Below are 20,076 nucleotides of genomic sequence, written 5' to 3' on the forward strand. Positions count from 1 at the left end.
CCTTTATGTAGTATGAAAGACCAACAATTTTATTCAAATTATATTTCTATTTTATAAAGCATTCAATAAAATTGCATAGCCCTATTATGTATCCAGGTATTGTATCTGGCACTTATGAGACAATACTAGGTATGTATTATGTAAATTATACAGTAATTTATATCTACAATAGTCCTCTAAAAACATTGAAAACAAATTTAGTAGCATATTAAAGTTGCTTTGAAAAATTAGACTTCCCAATTATGGTGTTATTATATTATTTATTATTAAGCATTTTCAGAACCTGTAATTTTTATGATGAGTTTCCTCTTGAGTTTTTGATTATTGTTTTTCTGTCTTTGCTGATTGATTTTCCTCACTTGCCCTTTTGTACCTTACTTCCTCCTTCTTAAATAAGATAGGTAGAAGTGCAGACAGTATGTTAGAAAAGAGCCTCCGAATTCACAAAACACTTGCATTAATATTTCAGTTGTAGAGATTTGATTTTTCTATAACCAACTTAACCAGCATACACTGTATTTGGCAAGATACAAGTAATAGTGATTAAAACTAATTCTTAGAAGTTTTGTAAACCTTATAAAGTTCTGAATTTTTTCTTTCCAATTTTTCTTTTATTTCAATATAAAATGTATAATGTAACATCTGAAAGAGTCCAAACTTTTTCATGTTTATATAACTATTAAGAATTCTAGTTTGTTAATAAATGAGGATATCCTTTGCAGAAGGAATCATCCAGAATTAAATACTGGATGAATTCCATCAATGATGTAATAGTGGGATTAAAGTTATATAATCCAGTTGATTTAATGTAATTGAAGACATATTTGCTAAGCCTGAAGCTTGTGGATTTAGTTAGGAAATGATCAGTGAAGCTTTAATGTTCAGTGAAGCTTTAATGTTAATATTTTAAGATGGTTAAACTCAGTATTCAGATTTTTTGTGTGTGTTTTATTATTACAGCACCTTAAATTTAAGGAAACAAATCTTATAATGCTGCAGCAATTTAATGCACTAGCCCAACTTCGTCGTATTGACCAGTTGACAATTGATCCTCAAGGAAATCCAGTTGTCAATTTTACACTATGGAAATACTATGTACTATTTAGGCTAAGCCATTTTAGTATGCAGAAAATAAATGGAACAGAGGTAAGTAAAGGACTATGCAAACTGCAGAATAAAAATGTTCCCTTTGGGGAAAATAATGATTAAAAATGGTTAAGAATCTAGGTAATCATGATAGAACTTTTGAAAAATTCATTGTTTTAATTTTTACATTTGAAATGTCAGAAATCTAAAACTCTACCCTAAAATTCTAAAGCACTAGACAAAATTTTAAAATAAAATAGTAATAAGTTCATGGTGAATAGTTTCCAATTGGAAACAATACCTTTATTTTACTCATTTATTTTTATGTGGTGCTGAAGATTAAACCCAGCACCTTGCATGTGCCAGGTAAGTGCTCTACCTCTGAACTATATCACCAGCCCCATAATATGCACCTTTACTGTTAGTAAATACTTAGATAAAAAGTTGGTAGGAGTGACCATTTTTGGTTGGTTTGTTTATTTCTTATGTTTTGTTTTGTTTTGTTTGGGTAGCAGAGATTGAACCCAGGGGCACTTAACCACTGAGCCACATTCCTAGCTCTCTCTCTATATATTTATATATGTATATGTATATATACATATATATATATGTATATGTATATATTTATATATATATATTTATTGTTTATGTGTATGTTATTTAGAGACAGGGTCTCACTGAATTGCTTAGAGATCTTGTAAGGACTAACAGTTTTATTTTTTAAATTTTTTTTTAATTTTTATTGTTGGTTGTTCATAACATTACATAGTTCTTGATATATCATATTTCACACTTTGATTCAAGTGGGTTATGAACTCCCATTTTACCCTGTATACAGACTGCAGAATCACATCGGTTACACATCCACTGATTTACATATTGCCATACTAGTGTCTGTTGTATTCTGCTGCCTTTCCTATCCTCTGCTATCCCCCCTCCCCTCCCCTCTTCTCTCTCTACCCCATCTACTGTAATTCATTTCTCCCCCTTGTTTTTTTTCCCTTACCCCTCACTTCCTCTTGTACGTATTTTTGTATAACCCTGAGGGTCTCCTTCCATTTCCATGCAATTTCCCATCTCTCTCCCTTTTCCTCCCACCTCTCATCCCTGTTTAATGTTAATCTTCTTCTCATGCTCTTCCTCCCTACTCTGTTCTTAGTTACTCTCCTTATATCAAAGAAGACATTTGACATTTGGTTTTTAGGGATTGGCTAGCTTCACTTAGCATAATCTGCTCTAATGCCATCCATTTCCCTGCAAATTCTATGATTTTGTCATTTTTTAATGCAGAGTAATACTCCATTTTGTATAAATGCCACATTTTTTTATCCATTCATCTATTAAAGGGCATCTAGGCTGGTTCCACAGTCTTGCTATTGTGAATTGTGCTGCTATGAACATCGATGTAGCAGTGTCCCTGTAGTATGCTCTTTTTAGGTCTTTAGGGAATAGACCGAGAAGGGGAATAGCTGGGTCAAATGGTGGTTCCATTCCCAGCTTTCCAAGAAATCTCCATACTGCTTTCCATATTGGCTGCACCAATTTGCAGTCCCACCAGCAATGTACAAATGTACCCTTTTCCCCACATCCTCGCCAGCACTTGTTGTTGTTTGACTTCATAATGACTGCCAATCTTACTGGAGTGAGATGGTATCTTAGGGTGGTTTTGATTTGCATTTCTCTGACTGCTAGAGATGGTGAGCATTTTTTCATGTACTTGTTGATTGATTGTATGTCCTCCTCTGAGAAGTATCTGTTTAGGTCCTTGGCCCATTTGTTGATTGGGTTATTTGTTATGTTATTGTTTAATTTTTTGAGTTCTTTGTATACTATGGATATTAGGGCTCTATCTGAAGTGTGAGGAGTAAAGATTTGTTCCCAGGATGTAGGCTCCCTATTTACCTCTCTTATTGTTTCTCTTGCTGAGAAAAAACTTTTTAGTTTGAGTAAGTCCCATTTGTTGATTCTAGTTATTAACTCTTGGGCTATGGGTGTCCTATTGAGGAATTTGGAGCCCGGCCCCACAGTATGTAGATCGTAGCCAACTTTTTCTTCTATCAGACGCCGTGTCTCTGATTTGATAGCAAGCTCCTTGATCCACTTTGAGTTAACTTTGGTGCATGGTGAGAGAAAGGGATTCAGTTTCATTTTGTTGCATATGGATTTCCAGTTTTCCCAGCACCATTTGTTGAAGATGCTGTCCTTCCTCCATTGCATGCTTTTAGCCCCTTTATCAAATATAAGATAGTTGTAATTTTGTGGATTGGTTTCTGTGTCCTCTATTCTGTACCATTGGTCCACCCGCCTGTTTTGGTACCAGTACCATGCTGTTTTTGTTACTATTGCTCTGTAGATATAGTTTGAAGTCTGGTATGACTATACTGCCTGATTCACACTTCCTGCTTAGAGTTGTTTTTGCTATTCTGGGTCTTTAATTTTTCCATATGAATTTCATGATTGCTTTATCTATTTCTACAAGAAATGCCTTTGGGATTTTGATTGGCATTGCATTAAACCTATAGAGAACTTTGAGTAATATCGCCATTTTGATGATGTTAGTTCTGCCTATCCATGAACAGGGTATATTTTTCTATCTTCTAAGATCTTCTTCTATTTCTCTCTTTAGGGTTCTGTAGTTTTCATTGTATAAGTCTTTCACCTCTTTTGTTAGGTTGATTCCCAAGTATGTTATTTTTTTTGAGGATATTGTGAATGTAGTGGTTGTCCTCATTTCCATTTCAGAGGATTTATCGCTGATATACAGGAATGCCTTTGATTTATGCGTGTTGATTTTATATCCTGCCACTTTGCTGAATTCATTTATTAGCTCTAATAGTTCCTTTGTAGACCCTTTTGGGTCTGCTAGGTATAGAATCATGTCATCTGCAAATAGAGATAATTTAAGTTCTTCTTTTCCTATTTTTATGCCTTTAATTTCTTTCGTCTGTCTAATTGCTCTGGCCAGTGTTTCGAGAACTATGTTGAACAGAAGTGGTGAGAGAGGGCATCCCTGTCTTGTTCCAGATTTTAGAGGGAATGCCTTCAATTTTTCTCCATTCATAATGATGCTAGCCTGAGGCTTAGCATAGATAGCTTTTACAATATTGAGGTATGTTCCTGTTATCCCTAGTTTTTCTAGAGTTTTGAACATAAAGGGATGCTGTACTTTGCCGAATGCTTTTTCTGCATCTATCGAGATGATCATATGGTTCTTATCTTTAAGTCTATTGATGTGGTGAATAACATTTATTGATTTCTGTATATTGAACCAGCCTTGCATCCCAGGGATGAATCCTACTTGATCATGGTGCACAATTTTTTTGATATGTTTTTGTATCCGATTCGCCAGAATTTTATTGAGGATTTTTGCATCTAGGTTCATTAGAGATATTGGTCTGTAGTTTTCTTTCTTTGAAGTGTCTTTGTCTGGTTTAGGAATCAGGGTGATGTTGGCCTCGTAGAATGAATTTGGAAGTTCTCCCTCTTTTTCTATTTCCTGGAATAGCTTGAAAAGTATTGGTATTAGTTCTTCTTTAAAGGTTTTGTAAAACTATGCTGTATACCCATCCGGTCCTGGGCTTTTCTTAGTTGGTAGTCTTTTGATGGCTTCTTCTATTTCCCCAATTGATATTGGTCTGTTTAGGTTGTCTATATCCTCCTGACTCAATCTGGGTAGATCATATGACTTAAGAAATTTATCGATGCCTTCACTATCTTCTATTTTATTGGAGTATAAGGATTCAAAATAATTTCTAATTATCTTCTGTATTTCTGAAATGTCTGTTATGATATTGCCTTTTTCATCCCGTATGCTAGTAATTTGAGTTCTCTCTCTTCTTCTCTTCGTTAGCATGGCTAAGGGTCTGTCGATCATATTTATTTTTTCAAAGAACCAACTTTTAGTTTTGTCAATTTTTTCAGTTGTTTCTTTTGTTTCGATTTCATTAATTTCAGCTGTGATTTTAATTATTTCTTGCCTTCTACTTCTTTTGCTGTTGTTTTGCTCTTCTTTTTCTAGGATTCTGAGATGAAGTGTGAGATCATTTATTTGTTGGTTTTTCCTTTTTTTAAGGAATGAACTCCTGGCTATGAATTTTTCTCTTAGAACTGCTTTCATTGTGTCCCATAGATTCCGATATGTTGTGTCTGTGTTTTCATTTATCTCTAAGAATTTTTAAATTTCCTCCTTGATGTCTTCTATAACCCATTGATCATTCAGTAACCTATTGTTCATTCTCCAAGTGATGCATGATTTTTCCTTCCTTTTTTTATCGTTGATTTCCAGTTTCATTCCATTATGATCAGATAAGATGCATGGTATTATCTCTACTCCTTTATAATGTCTAAGAGTTGCCCTGTGACATAATATATGATCTATTTTTGAGAAGGATCCATGTGCTGCTGAGAAAAAAGTGTAACTGCTTGATGTTGGGTGGTACATTCTATATATGTCAATTAAGTCTAGGTTATTAATTGTATTATTGAGTTCTATAGTTTCTTTATTCAACTTTCGTTTGGAAGATCTTGCCAGTGGTGAGAGAGGTGTGTTGAAGTCTCCCATAATTATTGTATGGTGGTCTATTAGACTCTTGAACTTGAGAAGAGTTTGTTTGATGAACATAGCTGCACCATTGTTTGGAGCATATATATTTATGATTGTTATGTCTTGTTGGTGTATGGTTCCCTTGAGCAGTATGTAGTGTCCCTCTTTATCCCTTTTGATTAACTTTGGCTTGAAATCTATTTTATTTGATATGAGTATGGACACTCCTGCTTGTTTCCGAAGTCCATATGAGTGATATGATTTTTCCCAACCTTTCACCTTCAGTCTATGTATGACTTTTCCTATCAAATGCGTCTCCTGTAGGCAGCATATTGTTGGATCTTTTTTTTTTTTTGATCCATTCTACTAGCCTGTGTCTCTTAATTGGTGAGTTTAAGCCATTAACATTTAGGGTTATTATTGAGATATGGATTGTTCTTCCAGCCATATTTGTTTATTTATGTTACTTAACATGGTTTGTTTTTCCTCTTTGATTATTTTTTCCCTTTATTGTACTACCTCCCACTGTTGGTTTTCATTGTTATTTTCCTTTTCCTCTTCCTGTAGTGTTTTGCTGAGAATGTTTTGAAGAGATGGTTTTCTAGCTGCAAATTCTTTTAACTTTTGTTTATCGTGGAAGGTTTTAATTTCATCTTCCATCCTGAAGCTTAATTTCACTGGATACACAATTCTTGATTGGAACCCATTTTCTTTCAGCGTTTGAAATATGTTGTTCCAGGATCTTATAGCTTTCAAAGTCTGTGTTGAAAGATCAGCTGTTATCCTGATTGGTTTACCCCTGAATGTAATCTGCTTCCTTTCTCTTGTAGCTTTTACAATTCTCTCCTTATTCTGTATGTTGGGTATCTTCATTATAATGTGTCTAGGTGTGGATCTCTTATGATTTTGCACATTCGGCATCCTGTAGGCTTCTAGGATTTGGGATTCTGTCTCATTCTTCAAGTCTGGGAAGTTTTCTCGTATTATTTCATTGAATAGATTGCTCATTCCTTTGGTTTGGACCTCTATACCTTCCTGTATCCCAATGAATCTTTTTTTTTTTTTTGTAGAAAGAGTGAGAGAGAGAGGGAGATAGAGAATTTTTTTTTTAAATTGGTTGTTCAAAACCCTACAAAGCTCTTGACATATCATATTTCATACATTAGCATACATTAGCTTCAAGTGAGTTATGAACTCCCTTTTTTACCCCAAGTACAGATTGCAGAATCACATGGGTTACACATCCACATTTTTACATAATACCATAATAGAAACTGTTGTATTCTGCTGCCTTTCCTATCCTCTACTATCCCCCCTCCCCTCCCCTCCCATCTTCTCTCTCTACCCCTTCTACTGTAATTCATTTCTCACCTTGTTTATTTTCCCATTCCACTTACAACCTCTCATATGTAATTTAGTATAACAATGAGGGTCTCCCTCCGTTTCCATGCAATTCCCCTTTTCTCTCCCTTTCCCTCCCACCTCATGTCTCTGTTTAATGTTAATCTTTTCTTCCTGCTCTTCCTCCCTGCTTTATTCTTAGATGCTCTCATTATATCAAAGATGACATTTGGTATTTGTTTTTTAGGGATTGGCTAGCTTCACTAAGCATAATCTGCTCTAATGCCATCCATTTCCCTGCAAATACCAAGATTTTGTCATTTTTTAGTGCTGCGTAATACTCCTTGGTGTATAGATGCCACATTTTTTTAATCCATTCATCCATTGAAGGGCATCTGGGTTGGTTCCACAATCTAGCTATTGTAAATTGTGCTGCTATGAACATCGATGTGGCAGTATCCCTGTAATACGCTCTTTTAAGGTCTTCAGGGAATAGTCCGAGAAGGGCAATAGCTGGGTCAAATGGTGGTTCCATTCCCAGCTTTCCCAGGAATCTCCATACTGCTTTCCAAATTGGCCGCACCAATTTGCAGCCCCACCAGCAATGTACAAGAGAACCCTTTTCCCCACAACCTCGCCAGCACTTGTTGTTGTTTGATTTCATAATGGCTGCCGATCTTACTGGAGTGAGATGGTATCTTAGGGTGGTTTTGATTTGCATTTCTCTGACTGCTAGAGATGATGAGAATTTTTTCATGTACTTGTTGATTGATTGTATGTCCTCCTCTGAGAAGTTTCTGTTCAGGTCCTTGGCCCATTTGTTGATTGGGTTATTTGTTATCTTATTGTCTAATTTTTTGAGTTCTTTGTATATTCTGGATATTAGGGCTCTATCTGATGTGTGAGGAGTAAATATTTGTTCCCATGATGTAGGCTCCCTATTTACTTCTCTTATTGTTTCTCTTGCTGTGAAAAAACTTTTTAGTTTAAGTAAGTCCCATTTGTTGATTCTTGCTATTAACTCTTGTGCTATGGGTGTCCTATTAAGGAATTTGGAGCCCGACCCCACTATATGTAGATCGTAGCCAACTCTTTCTTCTATCAGACGCAGAGTCTCTGATTTGATATCAAGGTCTTTGATCCATTTTGAGTTAACTTTTGTGCATGGTGAGAGGAGGGGGTTCAGTTTCATTTTGTTGCATATGGATTTCCAGTTTTCCCAACACCATTTGTTGAAGATGCTATCCTTCCTCCATTGCATGTTTTTAGCCCCTTTATCAAATATAAGATAGTTGTAACTTTGTGGATTGGTCTCTGTGTCCTCTATTCTGTACCATTGGTCCACCCGCCTGTTTTGGTACCAGTACCATGCTGTCTTTGTTACTATTGCTCTGTAATATAGTTTGAAATCTGGTATCGCTATACCGCCTGATTCGCACTTCCTGCTTAGAATTGCTTTTGCTATTCTGGGTCTTTTATTTTTCCATATGAATTTCATGATTGCTTTATCTATTTCTACAAGCAATGCCTTTGGGATTTTGATTGGCATTGCATTAAACCTATATAGAACTTTTGGTAATATCGCCATTTTGATGATGTTAGTTCTGCCTATCCATGAACAGGGTATATTTTTCCATCTTCTAAGATCTTCTTCTACTTCTCTCTTTAGGGTTCTGTAGTTTTCATTGTATAAATCTTTCACCTCTTTTGTTAGGTTGATTCCCAAGTATTTTATTTTTTTTGAGGATATTGTGAATGGAGTGGTTTCCTCATTTCCATTTCAGAAGTTTTGTTGCTGATATACAGGAATGCCTTTGATTTATGCGTGTTGATTTTATATCCTGCTACTTTGCTGAATTCATTTTATTAGTTCTAGTAATTTTTTTGTAGACCCTTTTGGGTCTTCTAGGTATAAAATCATGTCATCCGCAAATAATGATAATTTAAGTTCTTCTTTTCCAATTTTTATGCCTTTAATTTCTTTTGTCTGTCTAATTGCTCTGGCCAGTGTTTCGAGAACTATATTGAATAGAAGTGGTGATAGAGGGCATCCCTGTCTTGTTCCAGATTTTAGCGGGAATGCCTTCAATTTTTCTCCATTCAGAATGATGCTAGCCTGAGGCTTAGCATAGATAGCTTTTACAATGTCAAGGTAATTTCCTGTTATCCCTAGTTTTTCTAATGTTTTGAACATAAAGGGATGCTGTATTTTGTCGAATGCTTTTTCTGCATCTATCGAGATGATCATATGGTTCTTATCTTTAAGTCTATTGATGTGGTGAATAACATTTATTGATTTCCGTATATTGAACCATCCTTGCATCCCAGGGATGAATCCTACTTGATCATGGTGCACAATTTTTTTGATGTGCCTTTGTATCCGATTCGCCAGAATTTTATTGAGGATTTTTGCATCTAGGTTCATCAGGGATATTGGTCTGTAGTTTTCTTTCTTTGAGGTGTCTTTGTCTGGTTTCGGAATCAACGTGATGTTGGCCTCATAGAATGAATTTGGAAGAGCTCCCTCTTTTTCTATTTCCTGAAATAACTTGAAAAGTATTGGTATTAATTCTTCTTTAAAAGTTTTGTAAAACTCCGTTGTATACCCATCTGGTCCTGGGCTTTTCTTGGTGGGTAGTCTCTTGATTGCTTCTTCAATTTCCTCCATTGATATTGGTCTGTTCAAATTGTGTGTATCCTCCTGACTCAGTCTGGGCAAATCATATGTCTTAAGAAATTTATCGATGTCTTCACTATCTTCTATTTTATTGGAATATAGGTTTTCAAAATAATTTCTAATTGTCTTCTGTATTTCTGTAGCATCTGTTGTGATATTGCCTTTTTCATCCCGTATGTTAGTAATTTGAGTTCTCTCTCTTCTTCTCTTCGTTAGCATGGCTAAGGGTCTGTCAATCTTGTTTATTTTTTTGAAGAACCAACTTTTAGTTTTGTTGATTTTTTCAATAGTTTCTTTTGTTTCAATTTCGTTGATTTCCGCTCTAATTTTAATTATTTCTTGCCTTCTGCTGCATTTGCTGTTGTTTTGTTCTTCCTTTTCTAGGGCTTTGAGATGAAGTGTGAGCTCATTTATTTGTTGGTTTTTCTTTTTTTTTTGAGGAATGACCTCCAGGCGATGAATTTCCCTCTTAAAACTGCTTTCATTGTGTCCCATAGATTCCGATAAGTTGTGTCTGTATTTTCATTTATCTCTAAGAATTTTTTGATTTCCTCCTTTATGTCTTCTGTAACCCATTGATCATTCAGTAACATATTGTTCATTTTCCATGTGATATAGGATTTTCCCATCCTTCTTTTATCATTGATTTCCAGTTTCATTCCATTATGATCAGATAAAATGCATGGTATTATCTCCACCCCTTTATATTTACTGAGGTTTGCCCTATGGCATAATATATGGTCTATTTTTGAGAAGGATCCATGTGCTGCTGAGAAAAAAGTATATCCACTTGATGATGGTTGATATATTCTATATACGTCAGTTAAGTCTAGGTTATTGATTGTGTTATTTAGATCTATAGTTTCTTTATTCAACTTTTGTTTGGAGGATCTGTCCAATGGTGAGAGAGGTATGTTGAAGTCACCCATAATTATTGTATTGTGGTCTATTTGATTCTTGAACTTGAGGAGAATTTGTTTTATGAACATCGCAGCACCATTATTTGGTGCATAAATATTGATAATTGTTATGTCTTGTTGGTGAATGGTTCCTTTTAACAGTATATAATGGCCTTCCTTATCCCTTTGGATTAACTTAGTCTTGAAGTCGATTTTGTTCGATATGCGGATGGCCACACCTGCTTGTTTTCGAGGACCGTGTGCATGGTATATTTTTTCCCAACCTTTCACCTTCAGCCTGTGTATGTCTTTTCCTGTCAGATGTGTCTCCTGGAGGCAGCATATTGTTGGATTTGTTTTTTCAATCCATGTTACCAGTCTATGTCGCTTTATTGGAGAGTTTAAACCATTAATGTTTAGAGTTACTATTGCTATATGGTTTGTACTTCCATCCATGTTTGATTATTTGTCTCTCTCTCTCTTTTTTTTTTTTAAATTTAGTTTATTTCTCCATGATTAGCTTTCCCCCCTCCGTCAGTCTTTACTGGGGCACTTCCCACTGTTGGCTTTGGTTATTGTTTCTCATTTCTTCCTCGTGTAGTGTTTTGCTCAAGATATTTTGCAATGCTGGTTTTCTGGCTGCAAATTCTTTTAGCTTTTGTTTATCATGAAAGATTTTTATTTCGTTGTCGTACCTGAAGCTTAATTTTGCTGGATACAGAATTCTTGGTTGGCATCCATTGTCTTTCAGTGTTTGAAATACGTTGTTCCAGGATCTTCTCGCTTTCAGTGTCTGTGATGAAAAATCCGCTGTTAACCTTATTGGTTTACCCCTGAATGTAATCTGCCTCCTTTCTCTTGTAGCTTTTAATATTTTCTCTTTGTTCTGTATATTGGATATCTTCATAACAATGTGTCTTGGCGTTGGTCTACTTTGATTTTGTATGCTCGGTGTTCTGTATGCATCTACAATTTGTATATCTGTTTCCTTTTTTATTTCTGGAAAGTTTTCTGTAATTATTTCATGTAGTAGATTACACATTCCCTTGGTTTGAATCTCTGTGCCTTCCTCTATCCCGATCACTCTTAAATTTGGTTTTTTAATGTTATCACATATCTCTTGGATGCTTCTCTCGTGATTTTTAACCAGCCTATCAGAGTTGGCTAGACTCTTTTCAAGATGATATATTTTGTCTTCATTATCTGACGTTCTGGCTTCTACTTGCTCCACTCTGTTAGTGATACTCTCATTTGAGTTTTTAATTTGGTTTATCAGTTCCTTCATTTCTAAGATTATTGTCTGATTCTTTTTTATAATCTCTATCTCCTGATAAAGATGCTTAACTTCTTCTTTTATCTGTTTTTGTAATTCGTTCTCAATGTGTTCTTTTGCTGCTTGAATTTGCTGTCTCGTATCCTCTTTAAGGTTCCATTCCATCTGTCTAAGGTATTCCTTGAGGTCTTTATATGACCATTTTTCTGATGAATCTATATTCTCCTGGATATTTAGGCCTTCCTGCATTGTTTGTACTCCTTTCCTTCCTTGCTTTTTCATATTGCTTCTTGTTCTGTTTGACTACTGAGTTGTTGATTACTCCTATAAATTTATTTGCTGCTTGGGAGGAAAGGTATTATAGGGGGAGGGAATAAGTCACCAAAGAGAATGAGAGTAAGCAGGCAGAATTCAAGGAAGGGGGAATATGAGAATTGAAAATAAATGCAAAGACAGAAGAAAAGAAGAGAGAGAGAAAGGAAACAGAAAATTAAAAAGAATTAAAAAGAAATCATAATCGCAATAATAAAAATGAAAATTAGTATTAAAAAATAAAATAAAATGAATTAAAAAAAATTGGGGGAAAACAACAACAAAAACAAAACAAAACCAATAAAAAGAAAAAAAAAAAAGAAAAAATTTTTAATACATGCAGTCTTTTAGACTCATCAATTCAGATTGTTAACTACAATTCTGGTATGAGAGAGATCATCCATAGTGTGAATAAAACAGGAGACCAGAGGGGGGGGGAAAAAAAAATACATGCAGTCTTAGAGTTCGATTCACTATTCTTCCAGTAGGTGGAGCTGTGCCCACCGGGCCACGCTTCTCCTCTCAGTAGGCGGGAGCCAATCGCTGTGCAGCAGCTCTTCCTCCTGGACTGGGCGGGTCTCTAATCCTGAGTGCACCGGTGATGCTCACCACAATATTGGCTACACACCAAGTCTGCTGTTCCTGTGAGCCCTGTTTTCAAGAACGCCTGGGCACATTCTCCCTGTTTGCCATTCCCTTGGACCCTAAGTTTGTAGAGCTTGGGGCTGAGAACCCCCAGCGAATTTGCTTGCCCTCTGGTAGCCACGCCCCTGGAAGCTGGTGCAAGAGACCTCAGTTGTCAGCACTGGTGATAGCGGTAGCCGGAATTCCGCGCCGTGGGTCCCGCGCCACTCCTGATTCCACCGTGCAAGAGCCGGGCGGGCGGGGCCTTTAGCAGCGCCCGGCAGGCGGGGACTGTCCACACGAGCGCGGGGTTGGGGGTTGGGGTGGTTGTTTCCAGTGCCAAACCGCCAAAGGCGGCTCACAGAGCTGGGAAGGCAGGACCCAGCCTTCCGTATGCTCGCTGCAATGTGTGAGCAGCGGTTTTTCGGCTGAGCCGGCGGGACTGCGCCCCCCGCGGGAGCTGTTCACACGAGCGCGGTGGGACAGGGGTGGGGGGGTGGGGGTCGTTGTTCACAGCGCCGAGCCGGCGGGGGGAGGGGGTGGTCGGGGGGGGTGGTCGTTTGCAGCGCCGAACCGCCTCTGCGCTAGGCCGGCTGGGGCCCAAGCAGGCTGTGGCCGTTTGTAAGTACGCTGCAAAGTGTGGGCAGCAGCGGGAGTTCGGCATTGGCCGTGAGTTCCTGCTGAGTTTCACTCGCTGAGATTCACTCGTGTGGGACAAAGTGACCCCTCTAATAGACTTACTAATTCCCGGCAGGTCTCCTTTCAGCGGAATTTTGCTAGAAGTCCCTCAGCAGGCCGCATGCAGGTGAATTAATGGTCCTCTCTGCTCCCGTTACTGCGGAGGCATTGAAAGTGCTGCCTCCTTGCCGGCAGCCATATTGGGTCCCTCAGAGAATTTTTTTTAACATTTCTTTTTTTTAGTACTTGGCGGACACAACATCTTTGTTTGTACATGGTGCTGAGGATCGAACCCGGGCCACACGCATGCCAGGCGAGCGCGCTACCACTTGAGCCACATCCCCAGCCCCCCCAATGACTCTTAAGTTTGGTCTCTTTATGTTATCCCATATTTCTTGGATGTTCTGCTCATGGTTTCTTAAGAGTCTCGCTGAGCTGTCTATGTTCTTTTCAAGTTGAAATACTTTGTCTTCATTGTCTGATGTTCTATCTTCTAAGTGTTCTACTCTGCTGGTAGTATTCTCATTTGAGTTTTTAAGTTGGTTTATTGCTTCCTGCATTTCTAGGATTTCTGTTTGTTTGTTTTTTATAACCTCCTTCTCCTTGTATAGTTGATCTTTTGCTTCTTGGATTTGTTTATGTAATTCATTGTCAAAGTGATCTTTCATTGTCTGATTTTGCTGTCTCATGTCTTCCTTGAGACTCCATGTCATCTGAAGCATGTAAATCCTGAATTCTTTATCTGACATTCCATATGCTGCAGCTATTACCTCTTCTAAAGTTGAGTTGACCTGCATTGCTTGTGGTCCTTTCTTTCCTTGTCTTTTCATATTGCTCGCGTTTCTTTCTGCTTGGTGAAACTATTGTGTTATTGAATTTTCCCCCTATATATTTATATTGCTCTTGTATAGTTGCAAAGTCTCCCTTGCAGGGGCGGGCAATGGCTGGGCCCCTCCTCAAATAGGGGTGATCTGTCTACCACGCTGGTTGGCCGCTGGGCCTGTTCTCCAGGTTGCAGGTCTGCCTACCTTGCAGGCGCGGGCAGTGGCTATGCCCCTCCTCCAATTGGGGTGATCTTTCAACTTGGCCGGCTGGCCGCTGGGCCAGTTCTCTGGGACGTGCGTTCTGCCTACCTTGCGGGTGGCAGCTGGGCCTTTCCTCCAATTGGGGTGATGTGTCTACCATGCAGGCGGGCCCCTGGGCCTGTTCTGCCGGTCGGTCGCAGGTCTGCCTACCTTGTAGGCGCGGGCGGCGGCTGTGCTCTCAGGACTAACAGTTTTAAACAAAAAAAATTGTAAGAGGGGGGATAGTAAAGGATAGGAAAGGCAGCAGAATACAACAGACACTAGTATGGCAATATATAAATCAATGGAAGTGTAACTGATGTGATGTGATTCTGCAATCTGTATACGGGGTAAAAATGGGAGTTCATAACTCACTTGAATCAAAGTGTGAAATATGATATGTCAAGAACTATGTAATGTTTTGAACAACCAACAATAAAAAAAAAGAAAAAAAAATTGTAAATCTTCAACAGGTAATGTGATCTCTGTGTTTTTCAAAGTGCTTTTCACACTGCCTGTCATGCAAGAAGGAATGAGGAAGTGAAACTTAAATGTCAGTTAATAAAGTAGAGGAAGGGAAGAATAAAATGGGGACAGGGGAAGAATAACTGTTTGAATGTGAGAGGAGAAAATAAAGTGTAAACAACCATCTGGACTGCTTTGTTAATAGTTGTAACAGCTACCTGTATCATAACTATATTGGATAACTCAGACCTGAATCTGAATAGTTGGAAAATTATTAATGAAAAATTATTTTTAGATTAATTCTGCTGTCACGGGTAATCTCCTAGTTACTCAATGACCATGTTCTCTTTAATTATTAATTTGGAAGAAAAAAGAAGCTATTCCTCCACATCTACTGAGTTTAAATAATTATTCAAAATAACTAAGAGCCTTTCATATATGTTGGTCATATTAGAATACCTCTCAAAATTCAGAAAACTTCCTTACTATAAAATGAACTGTAGTCAAATTTGCTGGCACAATAACTATATTTCCCTACAACTGATAGACTACAGCTATGTCCAGCCTAGACTTCAAAGTCTAGCATATTATTAGGAGAATAGAGATCTCTCTGTTGATGTAAAAGCAACCATATGAAATCTACGTCAACCATGGTAGGTTCATGACCACAGTATCAGCCATCTATAGAAGATGTCAGGCAAATCTGGAATCTTCACGTGACCTTTCTTCAGCCAGCTCTCAAGAGATTTTGTTCAGTCTTGTATATGCTTCTGTACCCTTCAGTACTTCCCCAAAGAGAAATTATGAGTCCCTGGTGAGCCCTGGTAAATAGTCCCAAAGGTTTCAGAAATTAGTCTGAGCTGAAAATAGAATGGTTATTTAGTTATTGGTAGGCAATTGTCCCTCATTAATGACCAAACTGTTACCCCAATTAACCCTTCATAGGAATTTGCTCAGATATGGATTATTACTACAGGAATAAGCATTCTTATGAAGCTTTTAAATTAAAAGGGATAGTATAATTATATAAAGTAGAGAAGAATTTCTAGAACGGATATTGTAATTCCAGTAGCTTGGGAGGCTGAGGCAGGAGGATCGCAAGTACAAAGCCAGTCTCAGCAATTTAGTGAGACTCGAAGCAACTTAGCAAGACTCTGTCTCAAAATTAAAAAAAAAATTAAAAAGGGGGCTGGGGATGTTAAGCTACTCAGGGTTCAATCCCTGTACCAGGAAAAAAAATCCAATATAATTTACTCTGATTTAAATTTTTGAAAATGTCAGTTCCAGGAATATTTGATACTTTATTAAAACATGTAATAATATAATTCTTGATATTATATAATAATATACACAACATTTCTACTTCTCTTTGTATAAGAGAGAATGATATTACTTGAGGTAGAATTAATTATGAGCATCAAGAAGAAAAGATGGAGTAGTGGCCTACATTGGCCACTAGGTGACTATATTGGACTAAATAACTTAGTTGTCATCTAAAGCAGAACTTGAGGCGCCAGGATAAGAAAGTCATTCTGTACTCATTTATATGTATATGAACTATGGGTTTATTTTTCAGAAGATGCCTATGTAGTATTAATTTAACAGCTAATGTTAGGACTAAATTCTTTAAAGATCCAAATTTAACTATACCCAGGGTTTCTCAACCTGGGTTTCATTGACATTTCAGGCTAGATAATTCTTTATTGTATGGACTATCCTATGTATTATAAAATGTTTAGAAATAGCCCTGGTCACTACACTCTGTAGCACCCCTCCACCAGTTCTGATAACCAAAAATGTCTCCAGGTAATGCCAAATGTTCCTTAGGGAGCACAATGGCCACTGAATGAGACTCATGAATTATATAGTGCAAACAAACTGACACTGTTTAAATGTAAACAACCCTATTTTATATTAAATAAAACAATAAAAATTAACTCAAGTCTTGCTTTCAGCTTTTAGTACTATCTTGGTTGACCCAGGAGTGAATCCTCACAGGATCTACTTGTGACATGCTATTCTTTTTCTGGAGAAAGGCTGATGTAAATTTAGAATAAATAGCAGCATCTTTGCTAATCCTGTGAGAATTCCATCTCTCAAAGAAGGAACCAAATTATCCTTATAGGAAGGAGCAAGCTATAAACAACAGTACAGCTTCCCCTTGACACATTATTAAAATAACTCTCTTCCATTGACACATGGGAATTTTCCCATTAAATCATTCTAATTTAGGAAGCTATAGGATTTCTGGGGGAATTTTTCATTAAGAATATAAGACTTCTCAGGCATAATTCTGAGGAAACACACCTTCTAATTCAGAGCTAACTTATCATCCTCCAATTAACTTCCATAAGCCCACATTTGAATATCTTCACCTTAATTAGGTTCAAGGAAGAAAGAAAAATATCAATGAAAACTCCTCTCCCTGTAGTTCAGGGAAATGTGCTTTCCTGGGCTAAAAGAAAATATTTAATCTAAATATTTCTTTGGAATTATATTGTATCCAAATAAGAAACAATGTCATTTTGGACATCTCTCTATTTTTTCTCTTCAGGTGACACAGAATGACATGATAATGGCTGAAAGGCTCTTTGGAATCCTAGCACATGTAGCATCTTCTGAGTTACCTCAGTACCGTATGATTTCAATTCTGGGTGATGCCAGGTAACCTTTTATTTTCACAGTTTTTATAGGTTACTGTCGTACTAGAAAGAAATTCCACATACCTCTTAACTGTTCCATTTATGCATCCTACAAACATGTATCCTAGACTTATTTTGTGGCTGGCCTCATTCAAAGTATGGGGGCTATAAAGACAAATAAGACAAAGTCCTCGTTCTTGTGTGGCTTAGAGTCTAACAAGTTAAAGATACACAACAACATAAAATCTTTCAGTATAGAAGAGACTAACCATGTTTTGGAACAACATTGGGAAAACAAGTAACCTTTTATCTAGTTCATAAGAAAATAACTAGGAATTTTCAAGGTATGGCATATAGGGGAAAGAAATCTATAAAAGTACAAAGAATTGTAAATAGTTCAATGTAATTGGAGCATTGAATGATTATGCATAAGTCATAAGATATGAAGCTAGAAAAATTGATTATGATCTGAGAACCTTGCAATCCATACAAAACAAAAATGGAAAGTTATTCTTTGTAATTAAGCACAATAATCATGTTTTTAAGTTGATTATATCGAGAAAGACAGAGGTTGAAGGAATGGAAAACAATCAGGAGGATGGCTTATAGTTTAGCTGAGAGATTATGAAGAGCCAAACTGAGGAAGTGAGAATGGAGAAGAGGATTATGTGAAAAACATTTAGGTTTTCCTGACAGAACACTGACCTACAGGGCATAATATGGTAGGGAGAAGAATAGTCAAGGATGATATATCAGCCACAATTCAATTACAGATAATAGAAGTCACTCTGGCTAGCATAAGCAGGAAACTTGATACACAGGAATTATATATCTACAAAATCTTTAGAAAAGTTGAGGAAGCAGTCTCTAGATTGGGCCTCCAGATTATTTCCAGAATGATACCATAGAAGCAGCCCACCAAGAAAGCTGCCACCTTGCTGTAATCATGGATAATAGGAGATTGTTGTTCCAGCTGAGTCCCACTGTCACACCGTTTTCATTCACTGTATTGGGAATTGGAAAGTTGCTTGCCCCTTCCCCAAAACCTGGCTCCAGAGCTATGTTGCCCCACTATAATTCACATCAACAAAGTGAATACCTTGTATGTTACCCCAATTTCTCCACTTAGCCCAGTTCTAAATTTAAATCTAACTTAGGTGTATCTGATTGATCTGTTTATTCCATCTAGAACCCCATAGAACCATTCTGTGTGTGGGGGAACTAAGGGACTTATTGAATTTAAGAAATGATGATGTAGAAAGAAATCAGTAAAAATTATACTGATAATTTTTACTGATTTCTTTCTACATCATTTTAAAATACTATACTACAGTGCATAGTATTTTAAAAATTTAATAACTTGGAAATAAAAATCCCCCCAAATCCTGAATTTCTTTCCTACAGGAGAGATAATAAATACTAATTAACAACAAAAACTAATGGAGGGGAGGCTTTCAAGATGGCAGAATAGAGAAAGAATGCCCCTTTCCTGGTTGCTCCATGGCAAGAAACCAAGAAATCAGACAGGCAACTTCTCAGCAAAATTCATGAACAAAAACGGCTGGGGTGGGATTGCAGGGGGGAATTCATTACTGGACACTCAAAGCATATCAGAAACTCAAGATGTTGAATATAATAAAATAAGGAAGAAATCCTCAGTGCCTCAGCCTCTGCCACTGACAGAGGTACCAGCCAAAGCAGTCTCTCCACAAGCAAAGTGGAGGGATAAGGGAATTAAAGGAACCTGAAATTTTAGGAAGACTGAGGCATGTCTGAGTACAAAGAGTTTAGAGATCAAAGACACTTCCCAACTAAACTGAAGGGCACTCTGCATAATGTCCTTGTAAGGGAAAGAAACTGCATATCTCCTGGCTGTGTGTGGAAGACAGAGGAAGGAACCATTTCACAGCTGAGTATTGCCAAGAGCTGGGGTAACCAATTCCTTGCAAACCCACAATTCTCGACGTAAGTTGAGCCTAAGTGACCAGGAGAAAATCAAAAGGTGGATAGAGGTTTACCCAGGGGACAACTAGTCATGGAAACCCACCCAGCTCTCTCCCTTCCCCTCCAAACCAGCTGCTTGCAGGACTGGCTGGGAGAGATGCACCTGGCCAGGGTTTTGAAAAGGTAGGAGGGGGACAGATTGAGGTTGGAGACTAAACCCTAGACCAGGAAATGTGGAGTCCGCAGGTGACAGAGTGGACTAAGAATTGTTTCCTCTATCACATGAATGGAACCCAGAAGAGATCCCTGGGGTTCAGTCTTCCAGCATAGACTGGCAACTGCTGGGCCCTGGAGGTACACTGATTTAAAATGTCCAGACCAATTGACACTCATCGAAGAAAGAGCCTGGAGCCTGCTTAAGCCTAAACCCCACATCTAGGAGTTCCACCGACAGGATTAACTTTCTCATTTTGGCAACCCCATCCTGAGGTTGGAGCAAGCATCATACCCCGGGTGACCCCACCTAAC

General features: G+C 37.6%; 1 protein-coding gene across 2 annotated transcripts in view; it reads left to right on the forward strand.

Annotated features, from left to right (window-relative positions):
- Nucleotides 1-20,076, forward strand: part of Lrrc49 (leucine rich repeat containing 49) — a 180,098-nt gene that overhangs the window by 142,903 nt on the left and 17,119 nt on the right. For both annotated transcript variants that reach the window (XM_076848673.2, XM_076848674.1), the window contains 2 exons: nt 961-1,146; nt 17,517-17,626. In XM_076848673.2, the coding sequence (XP_076704788.1) occupies nt 961-1,146; nt 17,517-17,626 (296 nt within the window). The remainder of the gene's footprint in view (nt 1-960; nt 1,147-17,516; nt 17,627-20,076) is intronic.

This window comes from Callospermophilus lateralis, chromosome 3 (assembly GCF_048772815.1).
Source record: "Callospermophilus lateralis isolate mCalLat2 chromosome 3, mCalLat2.hap1, whole genome shotgun sequence".
In the NCBI taxonomy this organism is placed as follows: domain Eukaryota; kingdom Metazoa; phylum Chordata; class Mammalia; order Rodentia; family Sciuridae; genus Callospermophilus; species Callospermophilus lateralis.